The following is a 26,656-nucleotide window of genomic DNA, read 5'->3' on the forward strand; positions in this document are numbered from 1 at the left end:
CAATCCATTGCAACTGCAATGCATCGTCAGACTGAATTATTGCTTCATACGAAACGAACTTAGCAACTTACGGCCAAAATTTTTCGATATACAATCAATGATTTTTTCGTGTTAAAATACGCTGTTTCAGGCTTGGGTCGGGCTAAAAAAAGTTTGGGAATCACTGTTTTTCAGTTTATAGAGCCAAGCGGCTACGCCTTGCACCTCAATGCACGGAATAAAAAAATTCCCGCACAGTTAGCAAACTTTCCAATGAACAAATGCAGCAGGTATAATTGAGTTAGTCTAACAAACCGTTTATAACTGACTAGTTTTAATTCTTTTACCACAACAAGCATCTAATCTAACCAGATCAAAGCAAACCAATTCATTGCTGTTTAAAGAAATGACCTAATAACCTTCATCTTCCATGCAGCTGATAAACATCGGCTTATCGTACTTGGGTATGCTTTCTATACTCGACACAACTTTTTGCATTGATTTTCGCCGAGAGTAATTATTTCGGAGAATCGAATCTTCCATGACGTTGAAAAATAAATCTACCTTTTTTCAATTAAGCAATTACTCCCCTACAGAAAAATATTCAAGTCCACCCAATAACTCTCCTCGTCTACATAAAAAACTGTTATCTTTCAAAAAAACCTTGGTATTTTACTGTCGTCCACATGCATTTTGCGGATTTGTTTAACCTGATGCTTAGTCAGACATAACCGGATGTGACACAATTCCGATCTAAAAATTGGCACTAGGCCTATAGGCTAGCATAACATGGGACTAGGCCTAAAAAACGATGCAAATAGATTGCTTTTTTCCAATACAAAAATTCCCCTTAAACGAAACTTTCTCTCTTAATAATTAAGGCATAGACCAACGATATAAAGAATTCTTTATAGAAGATTCTTTATATCGTTGCATAGACTACTGGCTACTGCCCTGCTGTACTACGCAGTTTTTATAGCAATCTGTGGTTAAAAGAGGGCAAGTGCCAAAGCGTATAGCGTAAAGACAATACGAGTAGTTGTCGTTTGATATAGGCCTAGTGCTAATCTCTTTCCAAAAGTACTTGGTGGGTAAAAAATAATTGCCGTAAAACTGTGAAAGTGTCGTAAATTTACGGCTAACTATGACTTAGATAGCAAAAGTTATGACGTCCAATATTATAGGGAAAATAAACATACGAGCAAAGAGTTACCATACACGTAGAGCAAAACTGAGAGCCAAAACCATGGCAAACATAATTGTTAATGGTTGTGGTCTCGACCGAAACGTTTGTATAGTAGGGCCTATAATGTAGGCTAATCCACGGTTTTGGCTCACATTCTTGCTCTACGTATTAAATAAACATCATTGACGAATCAACTGGCTATATTTGGACCAAAGAGATTTAAAGTTTTAAAGATTATTCTATTCAAAGAAGTTTTATTATGAGTATAAAAAGGTGAAATCCACAGATGCTCCACTGGTAAAAACAAAAGTTTACAGCACAGAAAGTACGCTCAAATTAGCCAAGAAACCACGACCCTGAACGATGTCATCAGACTGAAAAACAAGAATCAAGTTGAGAGCGACATCTGTGTGAGCTGTGACTTTATTGAAACCGCAGAAAGAGATGGCCTCTTCATTTAATGTTGAATTGACGTCAAAATCAGGGTAAACTAAAATACGATCCTGGTTGCAAGATTCTTCCAAGTCCATCCTGATTAGAAAAACATGAGGTATAATTTATGATTACATTTATTGCTTACATTTATGACTTACTGTAAGAAAGACAATCTTATTTTGGAATTTCCATCTCTCACAAGATCGTCAGCTAAATCAATTTTCCACACGCATTGGGTATTGGCCGGGTACAAGCCTAAGAAAGATACATCTCTCTGATAAAAGGTGCTTCTTTAGAAATTAAAACAAAGGGTTTTCTGCTGTTTAACCCAACCTGGAAACCTAGGAGATGTTACATTCTGAGAGTTCCACAGTGTTACGCTTTCTCCGCAGTTGCTTGTCAGATCAAGGGGATTGATCGGTAGTGGGTTGCTACGTGCCGTTGTTGTTGCTGCTGCAAAGTAAAAACGTTTTCGATTTAAACGAGACCACCGTAAAATAAAAATCAATTAGTTACAGTCTCAGGAACGAACGGACACAGTAAATGAAATAAAACGCTCCAGATTGTAGATGATATTTTCCTTCTTATTTTAATTTAATCCAGAACCGACTTCACAAAAACATTAAATAGGCGTCTAAATGATCATGTTGATAGTTACCGAGAGTTGTTGTTGTAGTAGTAGTAGTAGTAGTAGTCGTGGTTGTAGTTGTTGTTGGCGGTGTTGTTGTAGTTGGGGGCGTTGTTGTTGTTCTCCTCCTGTGCGATTTTTTCCTACCACCATAACGATCACGACCACGGACACGAAGACGAAAACGTGGCGATGAAGGTGGAAAAGACACCTGTAAATCTTGTTAACGAAAAGTATGATGAGCATGGGAAGTATAAGCTTTAAATAGCATCCAAATTAAAGAATATCGTATATCATCTAGATATTATATGTGCATATATAACAGCATGTATTGTATATCAATCTATAAAAACAAGTGTGCAAAAGGTTTGTTCTATTTCTATAACAAATATTAAAATTATAGAGCCCTACTTGATATCACCGACGGATGTGACACGCTGGTGTGTAATAATCTGCCGCGGGAGAAAGGAGGAGGTGGTCCTAATGCAGCTAATGCATATTTTGGTATAAGTTTCGATCTTACTTCGAATAATGTTTAAGAAATTTGCCTATTTTTTATTCTCTTACCTGCATTGCTCTGGTAACCGAAATATAGACGAGAAGCAGAGGGGAGTGGAAAATTGGCTACGAATCCTCTTCTTAACATTGGAAGTTGTGGCATAGGTACTGGTATTGGATCGTCGTCTTCCGGTTCGACCGGCTCTGATGTATCGTTCGGTTTTGTTGCGATCATCGACGTGAGTGATGTCACAAAGTTGTACTTTAGCGATAGGCGGAGTACTTCGTCTTCCATAGAAGAAACAGCGGCCTGTCGTTGAAAGTTAAACAGGAACTTTGTTGAAATTCTTTAGATTTCACTTTATACGAAACAACAACAAGACAAAATTTATGCAACTATGTTCTATACCTATACAGTGGTCTACACAGCTTATTACGTTATTCCAAACATATAGATAGAGCAAACCTGGTCCGTTCCTTCCGCATAAGTTATATTTTTCTGGAAATCTTTAATAGTCAAGTAGGCCCAAAGTTTTTCCATGTCAAAGTTGTCATCGGAAAATGAATCTTCAAACAATGAACCTCTTGAAACCATCGTTATGTGACCATTGTTGGACCCGGCCTGTGTTATTCCAGAAAAATCTGCGTACAATTGTATATAGTCAAATAATGAGTGTATAATCTGTACACTTGTACCTTACACAATTACATAGCCATGATATTGACGTCAGATGCGCTGTCATACAGTTTTCTCTATTATTATCGCTGCAAGCCTGTTTGATGCCGAAGTTTCTTGCAATATACATGTTTAATATTGTTGCCAAGGTTGTGGAACTAATAACGCAAAAAACCTGCCTTCAAATCCTGGTTCAACTTCGTGAAATTCAAGTTTCCCTGTCACCAGAATTTCAGATCCGTCAAAAAACGTGTCAAATCTTTTCAAACAAATAAAACAAAATAGCACAAAATAACTACCACAAACTTACAACAAAATAACCAATCGAAAACGTTGAGGAGTAGACCAGTTTGACTTACTCTAGTTTGGTTGTTTGATTCACGTTGGCTCCTTTGTATTTCACAATGAGGTGAGTTAGCAAAGGAGAAGCAACCTCTTCATAGAAACCCTTTAATTGAAGAGCGGCCTTCGCATCTGCGGAAATCTTCCTGAAAAAGGAAAAAAAAGGTTGTAAGCGATTCCAACATTAATACGCCAATTCTTGGTTATCAGTTTTCCATGAGCAAAGCAGCCGACAGCAGCAGCTATACCTCGAGATTCCTTTGTTTTCGATGGCTAATTTTTCCAGGAAGTTATGGTCGACGTCATAACCAAATCCAAGACAGAACAAAGAATATCTTCCTCTAATGCGTGTCTTTACGTCATCACGTATGGACTTAAGGTTGGTTTGACCTGCAAACAAGTCAAAAATTAAACGGGTATTATAATACTGGTTACCATTTAATCTGATTAGCGTGGTTCCATCCATTAATTAGGGTGTGAGTTCAAATAGATGAAAAATGTCGAAATAACTTCCATGACGCATTTCAGTAACGAGTAAAATACAAACATCAACAAGCAATAACTTGCACAAATATGACCACAGACAAGAAAAAGGTATAAATTCAAAAGCTAATAATTGTTCTGAACATTTAATAAAAAAAAATTTCTAACCTGAGGTCGGTTGCCCATCGGTCAGTAGTATCAGCATAGACGCTTGTTCCAGAGTATTAGCCTGATCGTGAGTTATCATTTCCAATAAAGATACTCCTTGTATCGTTGCGTCGTATAAATTGGTTCCTGTAATATTTTGTACAAACGTGGTTAGTTAATAATATGCCAGAGATACGCAGCTAATTGATAGTTTACTAACATTCCTATGACAAGCATTTTTACCGTTTTTATCTCAGTTATCAAGCGATTTGGGAACAAGTTAGCGATGAAAGCCAAAAAAATATCAGTTACGTATAATTATTTCCGTAATAGCGCAGGTTTGTGAGCAGCATTATAACATAAAATCTTTAAATCAAAATATTCCAGTAGTCAACTACTAATTATCCCCGCTGAGAAACCTTTTAACTTACTTACCGCCACCGGCTCGAATACCACTAATGTATGATTTTGCTCGTAACACATTTTCAGGCGTCACGTCCATCATTTCGTTTGGTTGCCATTGCTGCACATTCGATTCAAAAAGTATAATATTAAACCTGCAAGAGACGATGTATAAATTGAAGAAATTATATCATCAAAGGAGTGCGTGGTTGAGAAAGGCGGCTGGATTATAAGAAAACGAACCGACAAGTTTCCTTAATAACGGTTAGATGAAGGTGTAACTTATAGTGCATAGGTTGTATATGTTGTAAACAAATTAAAAAACACAATAAACCAAAATTACAAACGAAGGTTCAAACAGTAAATCAAACTTTAACTAGAATCTGTGACACATCTCTTACTTGTCTTTGGGACCAAGATCGCTAATAATAGTTGAAAGAGCTTGTTTAGTTTGTCTGATCTTCTGCCCACTCATGGAACCACTTTTATCAATGATAAAAACGATGTTCTTCGGAATGACGGGAAGATTAGTCGGAGCAAGAAAGTGGACAAAGTATCCGTCTTTTACCAAGATCTCTCCGCCCAGCTCTTCTCGCGTGACGTCATAAACAACTTCGAAGGAAAGGTCGCTTCTTTGAAGAGCTCGTTGTTGTTCAACGGAGGGCTCGTATCTGCGCATGATGAATTAGAAAATTAAATTAGACACTTTTAAAACTTTACCATAAAGATGGTAATTAGTTAGTTTATTGAATGTCACTTATTATATAAAAAACTCCGCAGCCAAAAGGGAGAATTTTTTTAGTTTTTGTTAAAATGAAAACAATTGAAATGAAGTTGATATAATTTAGCAGTTGGTAAGTTATAATTCCAAGTCAGTACCTCCCGATTTTACTACAATATCAGATTATTTGCAGCATTATTGAAAATGACTTTTAAACTATTCATAATACTTAAACAAGCAGCATAAAACCGTCCGAAAGCAGTTGAAACTGCAAAGATTAAGTTTAAATGGTCAACATGTCACTTACAGGACAAAAGCTTGCGTCTTGCTTCTTCGAGTGGACACACCTGATTGGCCGTCGAGCATATCCGTGTGCGAACTTCGTATTTTATCTTCAGATGGGGGATTCACCTGAAGCATCTCGATGCCGATTGGTTCACTGATGAGGACTTCTATTCTCACATCCTCCACGACCTGGTTAAACAAAGTGAAATAGAGCTTCAGACCATAACTGTCGGAAAAAGCTTATTTTAGCAAACTTATTACTTTATTTCAAGGAAATTCATAAAACAAAATGTTTATCTTATCGAACGTAACTAGAGTTGTAGCTAAAATACGTTGCTTGTTGTGAAAAATAGACATCATAGGTGAAGAACAAATTTGGGTAATTTATTAAAGTTAGTTATTTACCGGAAAAAATGAGATTACAGCTAGGTTACAAGAAAGAAGAAAATGAAGGTTAACATTAGATAATAATTGAGTCAGAGTGTATAACATGGGTAAACAAAAGTGATTCGAACAAGCTTTGCTTTGATAAAATCGTGACAACCAACGTGTAGTGTAACAAAAGGTTTTGTTAATAGATCGACCATTGTTTGTTAGCCCATTTTCGTTTGTTTTCAAAACTCGGTGGTTACATAATTAATTTTGCTATAAGTTAAACATATAGTTATATATATATATATATATAGTTATACTTCATGCATTGTACAGTTTTGAACATCTTTTTCGCTTTTAAAAACACTATACCTGTCCGGGGTTGGCATAAATCACGTGATTGTAAACGCCCAATCGTCGTCGCAAAAGTTCCTGATAGTCGAGCTTAAACGTGACCGAGCCACCAGATTCGACATTTACCGACACGTCAAAAGTTTGTAATTCATCCACTTTAGCTTCAACTAAACCTGCAGTGTCACCCTGCCGATAGAACACACATGCGCTCAGAGGAGATGAAATCCACGCAATTGTGACGCAATACGTAATCGCTTTTCAACGTTATTTGCTGCAGTGAAGTTTTACTTTAGTTCCAGAGAACATTAAAATGTTAAGACGTGTTTCAAATATTAATCAACTCTTGACTTATGTAACCGTCATTTTACCCGCCTCACAGCTTTCCTGTACTCCTCTCGGGCTTCCTGTTTTCCTTTGACCACACCGACGTAAATCACTGAGTCAATTTCCCTACATATAAAGAAGTTTTACTTGAATTTTATTCGTCAATACAATTTCAGAAATCTATTTTGGGATTGAGAATACGTCACATATAACTGTATTAAAAGCAATGCAACTACCTAAAAATAACTTTGAAATTTATGATGCTATAATCTGATGACTAAAATGAAATCAGATTTAGCACAGAAAAAAAACATTACAGAATGTAGCTATACAGATATACCTACATGGAAAAGTTTGATATAAAGGCAGTCTTAGGAAGTCTGATTTGAACTCCAACTTCACCGGCGTGATCGCCTTCGTTTCGTACGACGCTGGTCACTGTTACTCTACTGTACCTTGCTGTCACTCGGGATACTACATGAAAGCTTTCGATCCTAGCAGGACCATTTGGTGACTGTGACCTTCGTAGTCGATGTAGAGGAATGGATTCCTAGACAGCAAAATTTTTAACTTACAAAATGAACGTAAATTTAATGATAACTAATATCAAGTTTGTCGCGCACCAACAGCAGTAACACGATTGAACAGAGTTTACGAAACAACTAAATTTTGTTTGTTACCACGACTTTCGTAAAAGAATTTTTAATTATCATTTTTAATATTTCTCACAAAATGAGAATTCGAATAAGCTTAGCAACATATCACTCGTACCTGTTTCGAAGTTTTTAAGTAAAACGATCTTCCATCGATTTTGGTCATCATCGCAAAGATGACAAGAATGAACGAAAAACGAAGAACAACACACATCATGAAAATTTTTCCGCTCACTTGCTACAATTACTTTCGTAACGTGCTTTTTAAATTGCTCGAACACCAAACCCAAAAGCGATCCAGACCAAGCAATTACCGAACAACTGATTGCAACGCTAATCGTTTGACAGCTGCAATAACTGAATGACTATTAAGCGATTTGCGCACGCTCGTTTATAAGTACGAGTGCAAGTGCGAGTAACTTTTTCTCGTCCACGTATAAAGTGCGTCGTAAATAAGTTTCACCATGAGGAGAAACGTCTTTTGGTTTACAGTCTGACTGACTATAGACGCCCACACACTTTTACATGCACATTTGCAGCAGCGCGCCAAACTCCTACCAACAACACACAATACCGTGAAAAGATAAGGTAGGTGAGAAGTGCTGAGCCGCAAATACCATATATTTTGCATTCAATATCCGTTTTCTAATGTCTTTCGGAACAGGTGATATTATTTGTTGTTGATTTAAAAAAATTATCGTATCGTTTTTTCTTTGCCATTGATTGTGGGAAGCGAAAAAGATGGTGCTAAAACATGGTTCGGTAGGTTATTCCTAAACAACGACAATTTTATCACAGTCAAAGGAACGGATATGCTGCAAACGCATTGCAGCAACTATGCCACAGGGACCCTGTTTTGACGGCTTCTTTATAACTGTCTTGTCTGCTAGCCAGATTATAATTTTGAAATTAGATAAGAAAAAACTACGTTCCAACTTATACTTAATGTTGGTGCGGTTTTAAAACGCAAGAAAAACATCGCTGGGGGAAACACGTTCGATGAACTCTGTCGTGTTTTTCCGCACTTTCTTCCGGTTTAGAGCATGTTTTCTGTCTGCGGTGGTAGCAGGAGCTCGAACTGGTGATAATGACGTAAACGATTTGCGGCCAGTTATTGCTGACGGACGTGAGAAGGGTGCTGTGGCGTTGTTGTTTTCAACATATAACAGAAGGATGTGCGTGGAAATGGAAGTTTTGTAAAACTGTACCGTTCTTCGCTATGACAAACAAATGAGTCAAAAAATTCAACAAGAAATTACTAAATATTTTCTTTCTACCTCGCCGGCCTGATTGATAAAGCTGCGATACTTTCGTTGCAACAAAAATTAGTTTTCGTGAACGAGAAATATGGCGTGATATATACGGTCGCAACCGGATAAGTGGTCCAACCACTGCTGCTGTTGAAGCAAGAATCACTCAATATCTATAACGACAAGGTTCTATTTGAAGGGTAAAAAGTTTCCCATTTTTACTAAAAGCATTCGCAGATAGCGTTATCGACAGTTAAGAACATTTACACCTTTTACTGCACCTTCAGTTATCCTACGAAGTGTTTAAACACATAAACTATATATAGAACTTTTTTCAATGTCATTGAAAACAGAGAAGTTTTGACGGTGAAGTTGCTGAAAGCAAAACGAGTGTATATGCTTATATTGCATATAGCACACACATGATTTTATTAAAACTAAATGGTTTCAAACATACTTTCGGCCCTTTACGAGCGCGATAACTTGTTTTTGAATTGATGTCAGGCTTATCATGCAAATCGACGGTTCTACTGTATATATACAAAAGGCTTACATAGACGTACAGCGGGCATTATACTGACAACAACAATTGTATAGGTTGCTGGCTGCATATTTTACATTAAGCATGGCTGCATGTTATACATTACCAGTTTTACATTAGGTCTACTGCATGCAATGCACTGTATGCCCTAAAGGCATTATTAACATTGCGGTATAAAACTTTGAACGAATTGCACGAAAACAACAACTTGCAGAATACGAGCCTTTTGAATAATATTCGAGGTAAATTATACTGTACTAAAATTTGGTAATAACGCTCAAATTAACGTTAGCGTTTCTAACGGCATTAAAAGAAAGCTTATAGGACATTCCTTCGTCAACTCTAATCAAGATGACATAGGTCTACAGGCTACCACCAAAACCCGATACTGTAGCAAGCAGCGATGAAAATGACATTATGTCATTGCGTCATGTTCATCAACTAAAAAATGCAAATTTTCACCGTTCATTCCCAACTTATCACCGAGGAACATCCGCGACGGATTTAAAATTCGGGAACAGAATTAAATTCCCCAAAATAATCAGATTATAGTACACTACGTAAACCAATAGACGTAGTCTTTGATTCACTGCTGGAACAACAACAATCGCAAGTAATAAGCGAAGAACCAAAAACCAGACTTCTGCAGCTCAATCTACCAACACCGGTCATGTTACAATACCTTCAGAGATCACACAAACCTTGTCCACCTTCAGGACCAAACAAAAAATCCTCTACTCCAAGAAGATAACTTGGTTGCGAAACAAACAGATGACGCAAAACACAAACAGGCTACCTTTATCCAAGCAAAAACAAGCGCCATGAAACCCGTTACCGCAAACCGAAAGCCCTCGCAGCTTGACAAAAGAACCTTGAATTTGCCAGAACAATGATTATAAACAAATCCAACATGCTGTTCGATGGCAATGATCTTCTGCTTTAAGCAAATGGGTTTAATTTCGTACCCACTTCACGCTGGACCCACATCAAGTTGAAGCGATCGAATGGGTCAACGACCAATCCCAAATTAGAAGAATATATTGGGAAGATATCTTTCAAATGATCTTTCAAAATCAAAAACAGAACTTACCCGAAATGGTGATACCCAGAAAGCTACGTAATTCTAAGACATCCAGGCCAAATAGAAAGGATCTGGATGACGAGACTGTCGCTTACACAGGAATGGTGCAAACCAAACTCCGCAATTTGGGCCCCAAAGTTAATTTATCCTACTACAAACACAACAATTTACCACCTGAACAAAGCCTCAACTTATCAAACTCACGGAGTTGGTAAAAAAAACAGCAACATTGTACTCTGCCAATCAGACAAGAACGGAAAGATAATTATAGTTAAGATGATTATCTCCCGGAAAACAAGCAAAACACTATATTAAAGAACTACACAGTTTGAAAGTTATCGATAAGCAAATCATTTATCTCATTACTGGTCAAAACTTTAAAGACGGAAGATGGTAACAGTGCTGTAACCAAGTCACTTTTTTAGGACTCGAGTCAAGTCAATTCATTTGGGAAGTTGACTTAAGTCAAGTCGAGTCAAATTACTGATTGGATCAAGTTAAGTCAAGTCAGGTTAAAATATAATGCAAGTCAAATCAAGCCATGTCATTGGCTATACCTTTAACCGATCATTCGCAATGAAATCAAATGTCTGTAATTCAGTTGGTCAATAAATTAACAACTAAGATTTAATGACTTGATCAACTTACTTTCCGAGATTCGAGTCAAGTCAAGTCATTTCAAGCATTGACTCGAGTCAAGTCAAGTCAAGTAATTTAAAAACGTGACTCGAGTCATTACAACACTGATGGTAATTATCATCGCACCCAATACAATGCTGCCAAGTATTTTCACAACACACCGGCATAAGCATATCCTCTGTTCAAAACACACAAGTTATCTTGGGGAGAGCTGGGCAATACACCTGTACAAGACAAACCGGTACGCCTGCTCCAATCAGCGGGTAAAATCACGACAATAATAAAAATAAAATCAGAATTACGGCCTCTCTAGACTAGCCTAGAGTACGTATACTGCAGCCGATAAGTGTAAAATACTGCACCAGCAAAGCGAAAGAATTAAATGTTACAAAGATAGCCAACGTTATCTTCAGGAACTACGCACTTGAAAGCAGGTCGAAGGTAACACCACCACCCACAAAAACAAAATGCAAGATTCGTTTATCGTAGCAGCTGACGTTCAAAGTTTATATCGTAGCATTTCTCGAAACCTCATTAAAAAGGCAATCGGCAAACTTATATTATTAATGACACACAGGGGATTCACAGCGAAAGGCAGGTTTATTCTCACGACTTGATTCATGTTTTGTTTGGACAATGTCATACTACAACACAAAGATGGATTGTATAAACACAGAGGAAACATCGTCACTGGCGACAACTATTTCGTATCATTAGCCAACATTGGATTGTATTATATCATCGCATTTTTGCGGAACAGTCTTCAAAAAGCCAAATTGTTCAACAGATTTATCGATGACATCATCTGGCCATTATACAGCAAGGACAACACCAAAAACATCGATAATGCGAATGTGTACAGGATTTGGCTTACACCACCTTGAAAAGGAAAACTTGGTGTTTTGGACGTGCTCCATCACACTACCAAACAGTCTAGCTGTGGTTTCATTACCAAAGGTAACGTCAAGTTTACTGCCCAAGGTCGACTATTCCTAAATAATAAGTCACATGATCTGATTCATATTTTCAAGTCTATAATTTATGGGGGAGCGAAAAGACTCCGCAGGTTGAACGAAATTGACGCAGATTACACCGTCGCCTTCCAAAGGCTTAAGGAAAGTGCTTGGCATCAAATTTCCCAAGGAAACTAGTTTCAAAAGCCCTCTCAAACGTAAGTAAATGATCGAGGATAAACGACCAAAAACGACGATGTTAAGTGCAATGACACACCCAAAGTTACCTGGAATACGAGTTTCTCTGCGCTCCTACAACTCACCAAAAAGAAAGCTCTCTTAAACCACATGCCACCGTGACTTACAAACGCCCTCGAACGTTGGGCAATATAAGTACTAATTACCGCGAGTTGGCGCACGATACAGTTCAAAACAAACAGAAGCTAGGCGTTTCTAAATCGTGTAGTAAATGTGCACTGTGGCAGACGTCAGACAAACAAGAGCAACTTTTCATGCAGACGAAATGCTCACAGATGGCTTTGGAAAAGCATGAATAATGATCATCACGATGGGAAAGCAGCTTTGAGAAGACGTTTTGAATATCAACACAAAATCGCTTTTCTCACCAAAGCAGAGTGTTATAAGGTGGCCAAGTGTTATAAGGTGACATTTTTAGATAACCGTCAGAGGAGGCGTTTGAACGTTGATGAATTCAATTGGGTTGGTTATTTACTGTACACACCAACATCAATGTGCAAGACACTTTGCTGCTCAAGATAACATAATCTTGCCATTAGTGTTCTTCACGTGGCTTTGTGGTGTCTTTCGCTTCGCACAACCTACAGTGTAGTACACTGTTTTTGCAAAACCGAATGCGCGCCGTTAGCCAGATGGATTGTTTTTCACCAGTTTCATATTTTAGATATTTTAGCCGTTTCAGATCCTACTGATTTTTTACATTTTTAGCTTTGTAGTTTTATACTTTGGTATAGTTTTCGCATAGTTTTGAAAACGGTTTTGCCCATTTTCAGAATTAGCATAATTTTATCCTTTATTAAAAAATAAGTTGAAAATGACGTCCGTCCTCCTTTAACATAACACTTCAGCGTTTGAAATTGCTTAGGTTTACCATACGTTCCGTTTCAGCCCGGTTTAAACGCCTTGGCCCAGCTTCCAGATCGGTCAACCAAAAATTCCCAGTTTTGTGTTGTCTGTTCTTTGTTGCCTACATGGTGAAGATTGCTGCGAAAACTTATTTGTTATTTGTTTCGTTATGTTTGATATAAATGTTATTGTTACACCGCTTTTAGTGGGTAACTGGTACAGTATAGTAGGTTAATTGTTAGCACATTTGGTAGTTCAGTAGCAGCATAGGCCAGTGGGAGATTTTCGTTTTGTAAAAGTTTTTTTCATGGTGTCTTTGATATACAGGTATCCAAAATAGAACCTTAGCAAACATAGCTACGCACTTCAAGTAACATATGAATCACACTTATCTGAAAAGCTTGCTGTTTGGCAGCGTCCCAGTTTGGAATCAAAAGAATATTGAATGCCTAAAATTATTTGTGAAAAGACAAAGTTACCTTATACTGTACTTGTGGCCGACCAAGTAACACACCACGAACTGATTTTATGCTATTTTAACAATTTTTGCCAAAAAACAGTTTTGTTTTATAGGCTACGGCATCATACTGACTTGTTGTAACACGCAAGTAATGAACGTAAAGTCCTGTGGCGCAATAAACAAATTATCAAAAATCGGAATCGCACAAACGAAATAAATAAATTTTGCAAAAAACACACTGACGCCGTCAGTTAAAGCTTTTTCGTCTTCATTGTCGAAAATACACAGATAGACCAAACACAATCTTCGTCACCATGTGGTTGCATATCTATAGCTTGTCGCAAATATCGCACGACGCATGGCTTTTTATCAAAAGCTTCATAACGCTAGCAAGATGGTACACTACAAGATTGTTACTCCAAGTTATCTGAACTAACTATATTAAAGTGCTTTGAGTTATTTGCAATTGGTAAAATAGGCGCAAAATATCGTGGACTGTGTAGTTCAAAAATGGTTGCATAGATCAACTGATCGTAGACTTAAAACCCATACGAGAGAGACCATGACAGTTTGTAAGTCACGTGATCCAGCACTTTGCAGCCATCAAGCGGTTTTGAACTTACAGGTAACGCATTTTATCACTGTCGTTGTTACCGCGTGGGTAATTCAATAGTTCACCAACTATAAGATCCATTTTGCGATCGATTGTATGCTTTTTTCTTTTTCCTCTGCCTACATTACGTGGCCTTTAAGATTAAGATCACGTGACGGTCGTCTTATTCTCGTAAACGTTGTCGAGTGAGACTGTTTTCTACCCGTCTACAAATTAGACATATAACTAAGGTCCATTTTTCTCTCACTTTCTTGTGCAAACTTTAAGGGCTACGTACTATGTGGGCTTATATGCTGGGCTTTTGTATGCAATAGAGGCGCAATAGGTTATTTTGTCAAGTTACTTTTCCTAAGAATCGTATCATACAATATACTTTTTTGTTACTGCCGTTTTAGCTATACAAATTGCTTCAAAAAGAATTTTAAAATAAAAATGCTTTAGGCGTTATCTTTTAAATAAAACTTTCAGGTGGCGTTTTTCATTATGTGTTTTTATGGTATCTTTACTATTGTGGTATTAAAAAATTAGCCTATATGTGCATGGATTAATTATTCTTACTTGTATGCATCAGCACAACAAAAGTAAAATAACACTTATTGTCGGTATGCAGTATATATTTTTTCCAGCATGAGTACAACTGACAAGAAATTTTTATTATTTATTGGCATTGGAATTGGTCGTCTGTTGTAAAATTTCATGGCGGGTTCTTCCCCTTTGCGTCCACCTTGCTAACGCATTGCAGTAAACTAATATTCCTCCATCACATCTAACAGCATCAATTGCAGCAAGATCTTTGCCAGTATGCATTAAGCGTTATCGGTGTTTACGAAATTTATCTTGTATCAAAGCTACCAAAAACATGAAGCGACTGCCTTCCGCAACTTAGTTATACCCATATATTATCACGACCACTGTAGGAGCTTCAATTGGTAAAACTTTAAGATCACCGCAGAAACTGCGAAAGTGTGTACGTGAGTGCGATGGAATCGGACCTAATAGCCAGTGATGGGCTAATTTTGGCAAATTGTTTTGCGCTTAATCATCAACATGTCTTCAAGCGGAAAATTTGCAGATAAATGTGACCCGATATGACGTGAAAAGACATGGATGTCAAGCACTCGTACGACCTTGAGTTGTTTGACCGGTTTAGAGGTAGGAAAAATTTAATTAACGTTTTATTGCTATTGCGTGACAATGAACAAAACAACCATGTACGTGAGTAATAGGAAAGTTGCTTCCGTTTAGGCAGCTCCTTTATCTAATTTCACGAATCATCGCCAACACTATTTTATTTGACAAGATACGAAATGCCACTTAATTAAACTCTCAGCACGCAGGGACATCACTCGTACAGCAAACACAACCAGTCAACCACTGCTTATTCTTATCTGCCCGATTAATAAATCGCACATATATCGCTTTTAAATATACTGTCAAGGGGTTTGGAATAAGCAATCAGCATCACTGTTACTGTGTTACTGTGTTCATTGTACTTGTTAGCTGTGCTCTGCGTGTATATACGTTTAATGCGATTGTGTGTTCTATGCGCTGGTTGCCAACTTATTGCGTATAACAGTGGTTCTCAATCTGTGCGTCGCGACGCTCTGGTGTGGTTTTCCACGGGCGTCGCACAATAATTCTGCTTTGTAGCGAACCTTATATCAACTCATAACAATATATAATCTCGTCGCACAATAATTTATTTTCTCCTGGCACATGAATTCGAATTCTCCCAAGATTCGATAAACTTTGCGAAAGCAAGGAAGCTCAAATATCACATTAAATGACATTTTTTTGTTTTTTTTTCTTTTTTGGACATTCTTATTTCTTTATTTGTTGTATCAATAAATACAACTTTGATAATAAGCGTCTTTATTAGATTCTTACCGTTGGTGCGTCGCAAGTCCAACAAACTTTTCTGAAGGCGTCGCAACGAAAAAAGTTTGAGAATCACTGGCGTGTAACGAAGGTGATGTACCGGTTGCATTGCCTCCATGGTTACTGAATCTTATTCAAACTGTCACCAAAGTGGTATACGAGGGGACCTAATACTAAAAGGATAATTGAGACATCGCTTAAGAGTAGAATGTAAATTCACGTTGAAACAATGTACGTAAAACACGTCATAATGATGAACATACACACCAGTTCACTACACTGCGCAACAGAAACCTTATAAGAACCATGCTTGGTTAATGTTTGGTCTAACCTAGGAATGGGCCGATACGAACCCAAACCCGAATAGATTCGCCGAATATCGCCTTTATGGATGATTCGGGCGAACACGAATATCAACAATGGCGAACCCGAATACAATATTACTTATCAATTTACTGACTTTCGTAAAAAATGATGATCTAGTTTCCCGACAATGCTAAACTAGAGTCAGCAGTACTTACAGGGAAGGTCGTTTTCCTAACGATTTTGCTTTTTCGATCGTTTTTTAAACACTATTTTTCGAAAGAAAGCGATTTGTTTATCGATTACGTCATTTTAGAAGCAAGACTTGACAACTTTTGGAGGAAATTTTTTTGTTTGGTTCTAATACGAATAGATTCGGGATTCGTTCGTGTCGACCTTCATGATATTCGGGTTCGCACGAACCCGAATAATCTTCCTCGCGGCACATCCGTACCACAAACGTCAAAAAGGTACGTGTATAAGTGTCTAAATGCAACGCGGTGGTTGCACATAAAATGAACTCATGAATTCAGCGTACAGCTTAATTGCAATACAGCAATGGTTTTGTTTTAGCAAAACATTTTCGTAACATTGCATTGTATTTCTTCATTCTTCCTACTTTAAAAAATATAAGCTGATATTTTCTCGGTTGTACAAGCAAACATCATATGCTGGTTTGCTTTAATCAAGGATTACATGTATGCAGCAAGATATGGAGATGATATTAATTAAAACTATAACAAGTTTTACGAATAAAATATGTTACCATCATTTAAAAATTTAATTTTAATTTTTGGCAGTCTGTTAAAATTTAATTCCATGTACAGGTAATATTAAAGGCTTGAAAAACAATTTATTTAACCACATTATTTGGTTTTTAATACTGTGTCGAAAATTTGATTCCACTTGCGTTACATTCTGTGTGTCAGAAAAGCGTTTGTATATCTAAGTTACTGACCGCGTTCCTCAGATCAAGAAGTTAAATAAGGTCGACATACAACGTAAGCTTTATTTTCCCCTCTTAATTAAGTTTAACAAATACTTGGAGAAATACTGTTTTGTTACATGAGATGTCATCGCATAATTTAATCGAAATTCAAAACTAGAAATTATCTCGCATTCACATGTTTGTCCGTAATCCGTATCAAGAAACTAAGCGACGTTTCCGTTATTATTAACTCTTAACATGTCGTTACAGGCTTCTTTTGTGTCGTTGTTATCTCATTGTCTGTTGCTGTTCACTTTATGTCTTTTAATTAACTAATCCTTGACGTTTTTTTGTAATATATGTTTTCTTGCCTTCTGTTTAGATCTTTCCTTTATCTAATGCGTTATCTAGGTTGTTCGAGAAGTTTGTTTTGTTTGGTTATTATGCTCCTATGGCCTATGCTAAATGTGCATATATGTGTATGTAAACAGATATTTATATTTGTGCCTAAATTTTCAGTTGGTGACGTGGTTTACTGCTATAAAATTTGGCATAGGACCTTGTTTTTAATTAAGGGCAAGTTTTTCCCGTAACATTAAAATCCTTTTGTGGTTTGCAGGCGTTTGCACTAGGAGTCAATGTGAGTTTGGCACTTCAGATCACAAACTGGCACAAAAACCGGCTATTTGTTAATGGTGAATGATTACGAGTGTTAAAGATTATTTTGGCCGCAAGTGGAAATATTACCGGAAATATTGTTTGGTCATTATTAAACTTAGAAGCAGCCTGGCAAGAATATTGAATAGTTATTGAAAAATAGGTAAGAAAAGTTGTTAGTAAAAGTAAGTATCCGTCGTAGGAACCGATAAATATATAGACCTGATCTCAAGCACCGAGACGTGTGCAAAAACTTATTATCGCACTTTTTGCGTTGAAAGTATAAGGTATCGCAAATATTAAGCCATGATATTTGTGTAATGTGTCGAACGGTACCATCATTAACATAACTACATTTTCATTTCATGGAAACACTCCTTGAAATGGTCTACTCCTTCAAACGGCCATGTTATATAAGCTTTGCTACTTGTTGTTGTACGTCTAAATGTCAATGTGCTAATTTCGTTTTGTGAAATACTTTAACGTCATGCTCTGCTTTGCGCTTGTCCATTTCATACAGTATAAGAACAATTTATAGCATAAACGTAAAACAACCGATCAACAAAATAAATTACCGACGAAATAAGAGCTGTATATGGTGTAAACTTGTTTTTCTAGATTTTTCAAACAATCTTATTCATGTACTCATATTGTTTGGACGCATAGGAATGAAACATCCTGTTGTTTCTTTCATTAAACGATTTTGATTATTTTTATCTTCTGCAATTTGCAGTAATATTTTTATCAAAAGTCGCTTTTCTGAGTACTTTTACCACAAAAACTTATTGGTAAGAAAAAAGCCTCCAAAATAGATTTTAATACTCACGTTACTAAGTGGAAAACAAGTTTTGAGGATTAATAAACTACGCCCAGATTTTTGGCGGTTTATATGCTGATGTATTGGGCAAAAGCCGTAACAGGTAGAAGTTATCATTAGCAGGTAGCGATTATCGTCTGTTCAAAAGTTAGACATCCAATAACTGATGCGACGGGATTGCCATTGCTACTTTTAGGTGATGATGTGACAGCATGTAACATGATACTTGCAGTCACCTGTAAGATTAGTGATCGCCGCCTACGCTAAAACGCACATGCCTTCGGCAACATATATTGAGTAAGGTATGAAGTGTTGCAAGTTTTCCAGGTATCTCATGTAAGGCAAGTTCTCATAATTCATAATTCATTCCTTCTTATTTTAATTTAATCCAGAACCGACTTCACAAAAACATTAAATAGGCGTCTAAATGCTCATGTTGATAGTTACCGAGAGTTGTTGTTGTAGTAGTAGTAGTAGTAGTAGTCGTGGTTGTAGTTGTTGTTGGCGGTGTTGTTGTAGTTGGGGGCGTTGTTGTTGTTCTCCTCCTGTGCGATTTCTTCCTACCACCATGACGACCACGGACACGAAGACGTGGCGATGAAGGTGGAAAAGACACCTGTAAATCTTGTTAACGAAAAGTATGATGAGCATGGGAAGTAGGCCTATAAGCTTTAAATAGCATCCAAATTAAAGAATATCGTATATCATCTCGATATTATATGTGCATATATAACAGCATGTATTGTATATCAATATATAAAAACAAGTGTGCAAAAGGTTTGTTCTATTTCTATAACAAATATGAAAATTATAGAGCCCTACTTGATATCACCGACGGATGTGACACGCTGGTGTGTAATACTCTGCCGCGGGAGAAAGGAGGAGGTGGTCCTAATGCAGCTAATGCATATTTTGGGATTAGTTTCGATCTTACTTCGAATAATGTTTAAGAAATTTGCCTATTTTTTATTCTCTTACCTGCATTGCTCTGGTAACCGAAATATAGACGAGAAGCAGAGGGGAGTGGAAAATTGGCTACGAATCCTCTTCTTAACATTGGAAGTTGTGGCATAGGTACTGGTATTGGATCGTCGTCTTCCGGTTCGACCGGCTCTGATGTATCGTTCGGTTTTGTTGCGATCATCGACGTGAGTGATGTCACAAAGTTGTACTTTAGCGATAGGCGGAGTACTTCGTCTTCCATAGAAGAAACAGCGGCCTGTCGTTGAAAGTTAAACAGGAACTTTGTTGAAATTCTTTAGATTTCACTTTATACGAAACAACAACAAGACAAAATTTATGCAACTATGTTCTATACCTATACAGTGGTCTACACAGCTTATTACGTTATTGCAAACATATAGAAAGAGCAAACCTGGTCCGTTCCTTCCGCATAAGTTATATTTTTCTGGAAATCTTTAATAGTCAAGTAGGCCCAAAGTTTTTCCATGTCAAAGTTGTCATCGGAAAATGAATCTTCAAACAATGAACCTCTTGAAACCATCGTTATGTGACCATTGTTGGACCCGGCCTGTGTTATTCCAGAAAAATCTGCGTACAATTGTATATATTCAAATAATGAGTGTATAATCTGTACACTTGTACCTTACACAATTACATAGCCATGATATTGACGTCAGATGCGCTGTCATACAGTTTTCTCTATTATTATCGCTGCAAGCCTGTTTGATGCCGAAGTTTCTTGCAATATACATGTTTAATATTGTTGCCAAGGTTGTGGAACTAATAACGCAAAAAACCTGCCTTCAAATCCTGGTTCAACTTCGTGAAATTCAAGTTTCCCTGTCACCAGAATTTCAGATCCGTCAAAAAACGTGTCAAATCTTTTCAAACAAATAAAACAAAATAGCACAAAATAACTACACAAACTTACAACAAAAAAAGATTACAACAAAATAACCAATCGAAAACGTTGAGGAGTAGCCCAGTTTGACTTACTCTAGTTTGGTTGTTTGATTCACGTTGGCTCCTTTGTATTTCACAATGAGGTGAGTTAGCAAAGGAGAAGCAACCTCTTCATAGAAACCCTTTAATTGAAGAGCGGCCTTCGCATCTGCGGAAATCTTCCTGAAAAAGGAAAAAAAGGTTGTAAGCGATTCCAACATTAATACGCCAATTCTTGGTTATCAGTTTTCCATGAGCAAAGCAGCCGACAGCAGCAGCTATACCTCGAGATTCCTTTGTTTTCGATGGCTAATTTTTCCAGGAAGTTATGGTCGACGTCATAACCAAATCCAAGACAGAACAAAGAATATCTTCCTCTAATGCGTGTCTTTACGTCATCACGTATGGACTTAAGGTTGGTTTGACCTGCAAACAAGTCAAAAATTAAACGGGTATTATAATACTGGTTACCATTTAATCTGATTAGCGTGGTTCCATCCATTAATTAGGGTGTGAGTTCAAATAGATGAAAAATGTCGAAATAACTTCCATGACGCATTTCAGTAACGAGTAAAATACAAACATCAACAAGCAATAACTTGCACAAATATGACCACAGACAAGAAAAAGGTATAAATTCAAAAGCTAATAATTGTTCTGAACATTTAATAAAAAAAAATTTCTAACCTGAGGTCGGTTGCCCATCGGTCAGTAGTATCAGCATAGACGCTTGTTCCAGAGTATTAGCCTGATCGTGAGTTATCATTTCCAATAAAGATACTCCTTGTATCGTTGCGTCGTATAAATTGGTTCCTGTAATATTTTGTACAAACGTGGTTAGTTAATAATATGCCAGAGATACGCAGCTAATTGATAGTTTACTAACATTCCTATGACAAGCATTTTTACCGTTTTTATCTCAGTTATCAAGCGATTTGGGAACAAGTTAGCGATGAAAGCCAAAAAAATATCAGTTACGTATAATTATTTCCGTAATAGCGCAGGTTTGTGAGCAGCATTATAACATAAAATCTTTAAATCAAAATATTCCAGTAGTCAACTACTAATTATCCCCGCTGAGAAACCTTTTAACTTACTTACCGCCACCGGCTCGAATACCACTAATGTATGATTTTGCTCGTAACACATTTTCAGGCGTCACGTCCATCATTTCGTTTGGTTGCCATTGCTGCACATTCGATTCAAAAAGTATAATATTAAACCTGCAAGAGACGATGTATAAATTGAAGAAATTATATCATCAAAGGAGTGCGTGGTTGAGAAAGGCGGCTGGATTATAAGAAAACGAACCGACAAGTTTCCTTAATAACGGTTAGATGAAGGTGTAACTTATAGTGCATAGGTTGTATATGTTGTAAACAAATTAAAAAACACAATAAACCAAAATTACAAACGAAGGTTCAAACAGTAAATCAAACTTTAACTAGAATCTGTGACAAATCTCTTACTTGTCTTTGGGACCAAGATCGCTAATAATAGTTGAAAGAGCTTGTTTAGTTTGTCTGATCTTCTGCCCACTCATGGAACCACTTTTATCAATGATAAAAACGATGTTCTTCGGAATGACGGGAAGATTAGTCGGAGCAAGAAAGTGAACAAAGTATCCGTCTTTTACCAAGATCTCTCCGCCCAGCTCTTCTCGCGTGACGTCATAAACAACTTCGAAGGAAAGGTCGCTTCTTTGAAGAGCTCGTTGTTGTTCAACGGAGGGCTCGTATCTGCGCATGATGAATTAGAAAATTAAATTACACACTTTTAAAACTTTACCATAAAGATGGTAATTAGTTAGTTTATTGAATGTCACTTATTATGTAAAAAACTCCGCAGCCAAAAGGGAGAATTTTTTTAGTTTTTGTTAAAATGAAAACAATTGAAATGAAGTTGATATAATTTAGCAGTTGGTAAGTTATAATTCCAAGTCAGTATACCTCCCGATTTTACTACAATATCATATTATTTGCAGCATTATTGAAAATGACTTTTAAACTATTCATAATACTTAAACAAGCAGCATAAAACCGTCCGAAAGCAGTTGAAACTGCAAAGATTAAGTTTAAATGGTCAACATGTCACTTACAGGACAAAAGCTTGCGTCTTGCTTCTTCGAGTGGACACACCTGATTGGCCGTCGAGCATATCTGGGTGCGAACTTCGTATTGTTTCTTTAGATGGGGGATTCACCTGAAGCATCTCGATGCCGATTGGTTCACTGATGAGGACTTCTATTCTCACATCCTCCACGACCTGGTTAAACAAATTAAAATAGAGCTTCAGACCATAACTGTCGGAAAAATCTTATTTCAAGCAAACTTATTACTTTATTTCAAGGAAATTCATAAAACAAAATGTGTATCTTATCGAACCTAACTAGAGCTGTGGCTAAAACACGTTGCTTGTTGTGAAAAATAGACATCATAGGTGAAGAACAAATTTGGGTAATTTATTAAAGTTAGTTATTTACCGGAAAAAATGAGATTACAGCTAGGTTACAAGAAAGAAGAAAATGAAAGTTAACATTAGATAAATAATAATTGAGTCAGAGTGTATAACATGGGTAAACAAAAGTGATTCGAACAAGCTTTGCTTTGATAAAATCGTGACAACCAATGTGTAGTGTAACAAAAGGTTTTGTTAATAGATCGGCCATTGTTTGTTAGCCCATTTTCGTTTGTTTTCAAAATTCGGTGGTTACATAATTATTTTTGCTACAAGTTAAACATATAGTTATATATATATATATAGTTATACTTCATGCATTGTACAGTTTTGAACATCTTTTTCGCTTTTAAAAACACTTTACCTGTCCGGGGTTGGCATAAATCACGTGATTGTAAACGCCCAATCGTCGTCGCAAAAGTTCCTGATAGTCGAGCTTAAACGTGACCGAGCCACCAGGTTCGACATTTACCGACACGTCAAAAGTTTGTAATTCATCCACTTTAGCTTCAACTAAACCTGCAGTGTCACCCTGCCGATAAAACACACATGCGCTCAGAGGAGATGAAATCCACGCAATTGTGACGCAATACATAACCGCTTTTCAACGTTATTTGCTGCAGTGAAGTTTTACTTTAGTTCCAGAGAACATTAAAATGTTAAGACGCGCTTCAAATATTAATCAACTCTTGACTTATGTAACCGTCATTTTACCCGCCTCACAGCTTTCCTGTACTCCTCTCGGGCTTCCTGTTTTCCTTTGACCACACCGACGTAAACCACTGAGTCAATTTCCCTACATATAACGAAGTTTTACTTGAATTTTAGTCGTCAATACAATTTCAGAAATCTATCTTGGCATTGAGAATACGTCACATATTATTGTGTTGAAAGCAATGCAACTACCTAAAAATAACTTTGAAATTTATGATGCTATAATCTGATGACTAAAATGAAATCAGATTTAGCACAGAAAAAAAAACATTACAGAATGTAGCTATACAGATATACCTACATGGAAAAGTTTGATATAAAGGCAGTCTTAGGAAGTCTGACTTGCACTCCAACTTCAGCGGCGTGGTCGCCTTCGTTTCGTACGACGCTGGTCACTGTTACTCTACTGTACCTTGCTGTCACTCGGGATACTACATGAAAGCTTTCGATCCTAGCAGGACCATTTGGTGACTGTGACCTTCGTAGTCGATGTAGAGGAATGGATTCCTAGAAAGCAAAATTTTTAACTTACAAAATGAACGTAAATTTAACGATAACTAATATCAAGTTTGTCGCGCACCAACAGCAGTAACACGATTGAACAGAGTTTACGAAACAACTAAATTTTGTTTGTTACCACGACTTTCGTAAAAGAATTTTTAATTATCATTTTTAATATTTCTCACAAAATGAGAATTCGAATAAACTTAGCAACATATCACTCGTACCTGTTTCGAAGTTTTTAAGTAAAACGATCTTCCATCGATTTTGGTCATCATCGCAAAGATGACAAGAATGAACGAAAAACGAAGAACAACACACATCATGAAAATTTTTCCGCTCACTTGCTACAATTACTTTCGTAACGTGCTTTTTAAATTGCTCGAACACCAAACCCAAAAGCGATCCAGACCAAGTAATTACCGAACAACTGATTGCAACGCTAATCGTTTGACAGCTGCAATAACTGAACGACTATTAAGCGATTTGCGCACGCTCGTTTATAAGTACGAGTGCAAGTGCGAGTAACTTTTTCTCGTCCACGTATAAAGTGCGTCGTAAATAAGTTTCACCATGAGGAGAAACGTCTTTTGGTTTACAGTCTGACTGACTATAGACGCACACACACTTTTACATGCACATTTGCAGCAGCGCGCCAAACTCCTACCAACAACACACAATACCGTGAAAAGATAAGGTAGGTGAGAAGTGCTGAGCCGCAAATACCATATATTTTGCATTCAATATCCGTTTTCTAATGTCTTTCGGAACAGGTGATATTATTTGTTGTTGATTTAAAAAAATTATCGTATCGTTTTTTCTTCGCCATTGATTGTGGGAAGCGAAAAAGATGGTGCTAAAACATGGTTCGGTAGGTTATTCATAAACAACGACAATTTTATCACAGTCAAAGGAACGGATATGCTGCAAACGCATTGCAGCAACTATGCCACAGGGACCCTGTTTTGACGGCTTCTTTATAACTGTCTTGTCTGCTAGCCAGATTATAATTTTGAAATTAAATAAGAAAAAAATACGTTCCAACTTATACTTAATGTTGGCGCGGTTTTAAAACGCAAGAAAAACATCGCTGGGGGAAACACGTTCAATGAACTCTGTCGTGTTTTTCCGCACTTTCTTCCGGTTTAGAGCATGTTTTCTGTCTGCCGTGGTAGCAGGAGCTCGAACTGGTGATAATGACGTAAACGATTTGCGGTCAGTTATTGCTGACGGACGTGAGAAGGGTGTTGTGGCGTTGTTGTTTTCAACATATAACAGAAGGATGTGCGTGGAAATGGAAGTTTTGTAAAACTGTACCGTTCTTCGCTATGACAAACAAATGAGTCAAAAAATTCAACAAGAAATTACTAAATATTTTCTTTCTACCTCGCCGGCCTGATTGATAAAGCTGCGATACTTTCGTTGCAACAAAAATTAGTTTTCGTGAACGAGAAATATGGCGTGATATATACGGTCGCAACCGGATAAGTGGTCCAACCACTGCTGCTGTTGAAGCAAGAATCACTCAATATCTATAACGACAAGGTTCTATTTGAAGGGTACTACGACACCTTATCGAAAGACACTTTATCGAAAGACACTTTATCGAACGACACCTGATCGAAACGACAGCTGATCGAAAGACACTTTATCGAACGACAGTTAATCGAGCCGACAGTTGATCGAACGACACTTTATCGAAACGACAGCTGATCGAAAGACACTTTATCGAACCGACAGTTAATCAAAACGACAGTTGATCGAACGACACTTTATCGAACCGACAGTTCAAGCAAGATTTTTGCGTGTTTCTCAAACATTGAAACAATGAGCCATTGTGATGTGCGGTCTTTGTAATGGTGTGCATTAATGATTGTGATGTATATATCATAAAGTTGACGATTTATATTTTATATCTATATTTTATATTTGTATCATAAAGTGTTCGATTTCGCATGGCGGCCGGCCCGCCCACATATTAATAAGATATCACAAAAATACGCACGAGAATTACTAAGTACGAGATTGTCTGTACAGTAGACTAGACTAGTCATTATAGATACAAAGAGTAAGGAATTGAAGGCAAAATAGACTTTAGACTTTGACTCTAGACGTAACAATAGACTTTGAAATGGCAGCATATAATGCTCTTTCTTCCAGCTTCCCTCGGGCAGAAATTCTCGGCTGCCTTTTCCATTTTGGCCAATGTAGCTTCCGGAAAATTCAGGCTCTCTCTCTGCAGCGGTGGTTCAATGAAGATGCAGAGCACGCCCTTCGCATAAAATGCTTCCAGGCACTGGCATTCGTTCCGCCCGACGACGTTGTACAACGGTTCGAGGACTTCCTGGCCACGTTCAGTGACGACGATGA

The 26,656-nt window shown here is 37.2% G+C and overlaps 2 protein-coding genes across 3 annotated transcripts; both read right to left on the reverse strand.

Moving 5' to 3' along the window:
- Nucleotides 1-1,399: 1,399 nt before the first annotated feature.
- Nucleotides 1,400-8,417, reverse strand: LOC143468290 (inter-alpha-trypsin inhibitor heavy chain H4-like). Its single transcript, XM_076965411.1, has 18 exons — nucleotides 7,604-8,417; nucleotides 7,177-7,382; nucleotides 6,877-6,958; nucleotides 6,527-6,694; nucleotides 5,805-5,971; nucleotides 5,178-5,447; nucleotides 4,810-4,931; nucleotides 4,396-4,521; nucleotides 3,993-4,134; nucleotides 3,762-3,890; nucleotides 3,582-3,661; nucleotides 3,193-3,368; nucleotides 2,796-3,036; nucleotides 2,640-2,717; nucleotides 2,259-2,447; nucleotides 1,934-2,053; nucleotides 1,759-1,855; nucleotides 1,400-1,696 (listed from the first exon to the last, which is right to left on the reverse strand). Exons 1-18 carry the CDS (start codon nucleotides 7,700-7,702, stop codon nucleotides 1,477-1,479), a joined length of 2,712 nt encoding a protein of 903 aa, XP_076821526.1. The 5' UTR covers nucleotides 7,703-8,417; the 3' UTR covers nucleotides 1,400-1,476.
- A 6,440-nt stretch (nucleotides 8,418-14,857) lies between these two features.
- On the reverse strand, nucleotides 14,858-25,610 carry LOC143468291 (inter-alpha-trypsin inhibitor heavy chain H4-like). 2 transcript variants are annotated; one of them, XM_076965414.1, is made up of 16 exons: nucleotides 24,514-25,610; nucleotides 24,087-24,292; nucleotides 23,786-23,867; nucleotides 23,436-23,603; nucleotides 22,713-22,879; nucleotides 22,084-22,353; nucleotides 21,716-21,837; nucleotides 21,302-21,427; nucleotides 20,899-21,040; nucleotides 20,669-20,797; nucleotides 20,474-20,553; nucleotides 20,085-20,260; nucleotides 19,688-19,928; nucleotides 19,532-19,609; nucleotides 19,157-19,333; nucleotides 14,858-14,892 (listed from the first exon to the last, which is right to left on the reverse strand). In XM_076965414.1, the coding sequence occupies exons 1-16, from the start codon at nucleotides 24,610-24,612 to the stop codon at nucleotides 14,873-14,875; spliced, it is 2,283 nt and encodes a 760-aa protein (XP_076821529.1). In that variant the 5' UTR covers nucleotides 24,613-25,610; the 3' UTR covers nucleotides 14,858-14,872. The 2 variants fall into 2 exon arrangements, with proteins under 2 accessions (XP_076821529.1, XP_076821528.1); XM_076965413.1 differs by lacking the exon at nucleotides 14,858-14,892 and adding an exon at nucleotides 14,979-16,177.
- Nucleotides 25,611-26,656: the final 1,046 nt, after the last annotated feature.

Source organism: Clavelina lepadiformis, chromosome 8, assembly GCF_947623445.1.
Source record: "Clavelina lepadiformis chromosome 8, kaClaLepa1.1, whole genome shotgun sequence".
Taxonomy (NCBI): domain Eukaryota; kingdom Metazoa; phylum Chordata; class Ascidiacea; order Aplousobranchia; family Clavelinidae; genus Clavelina; species Clavelina lepadiformis.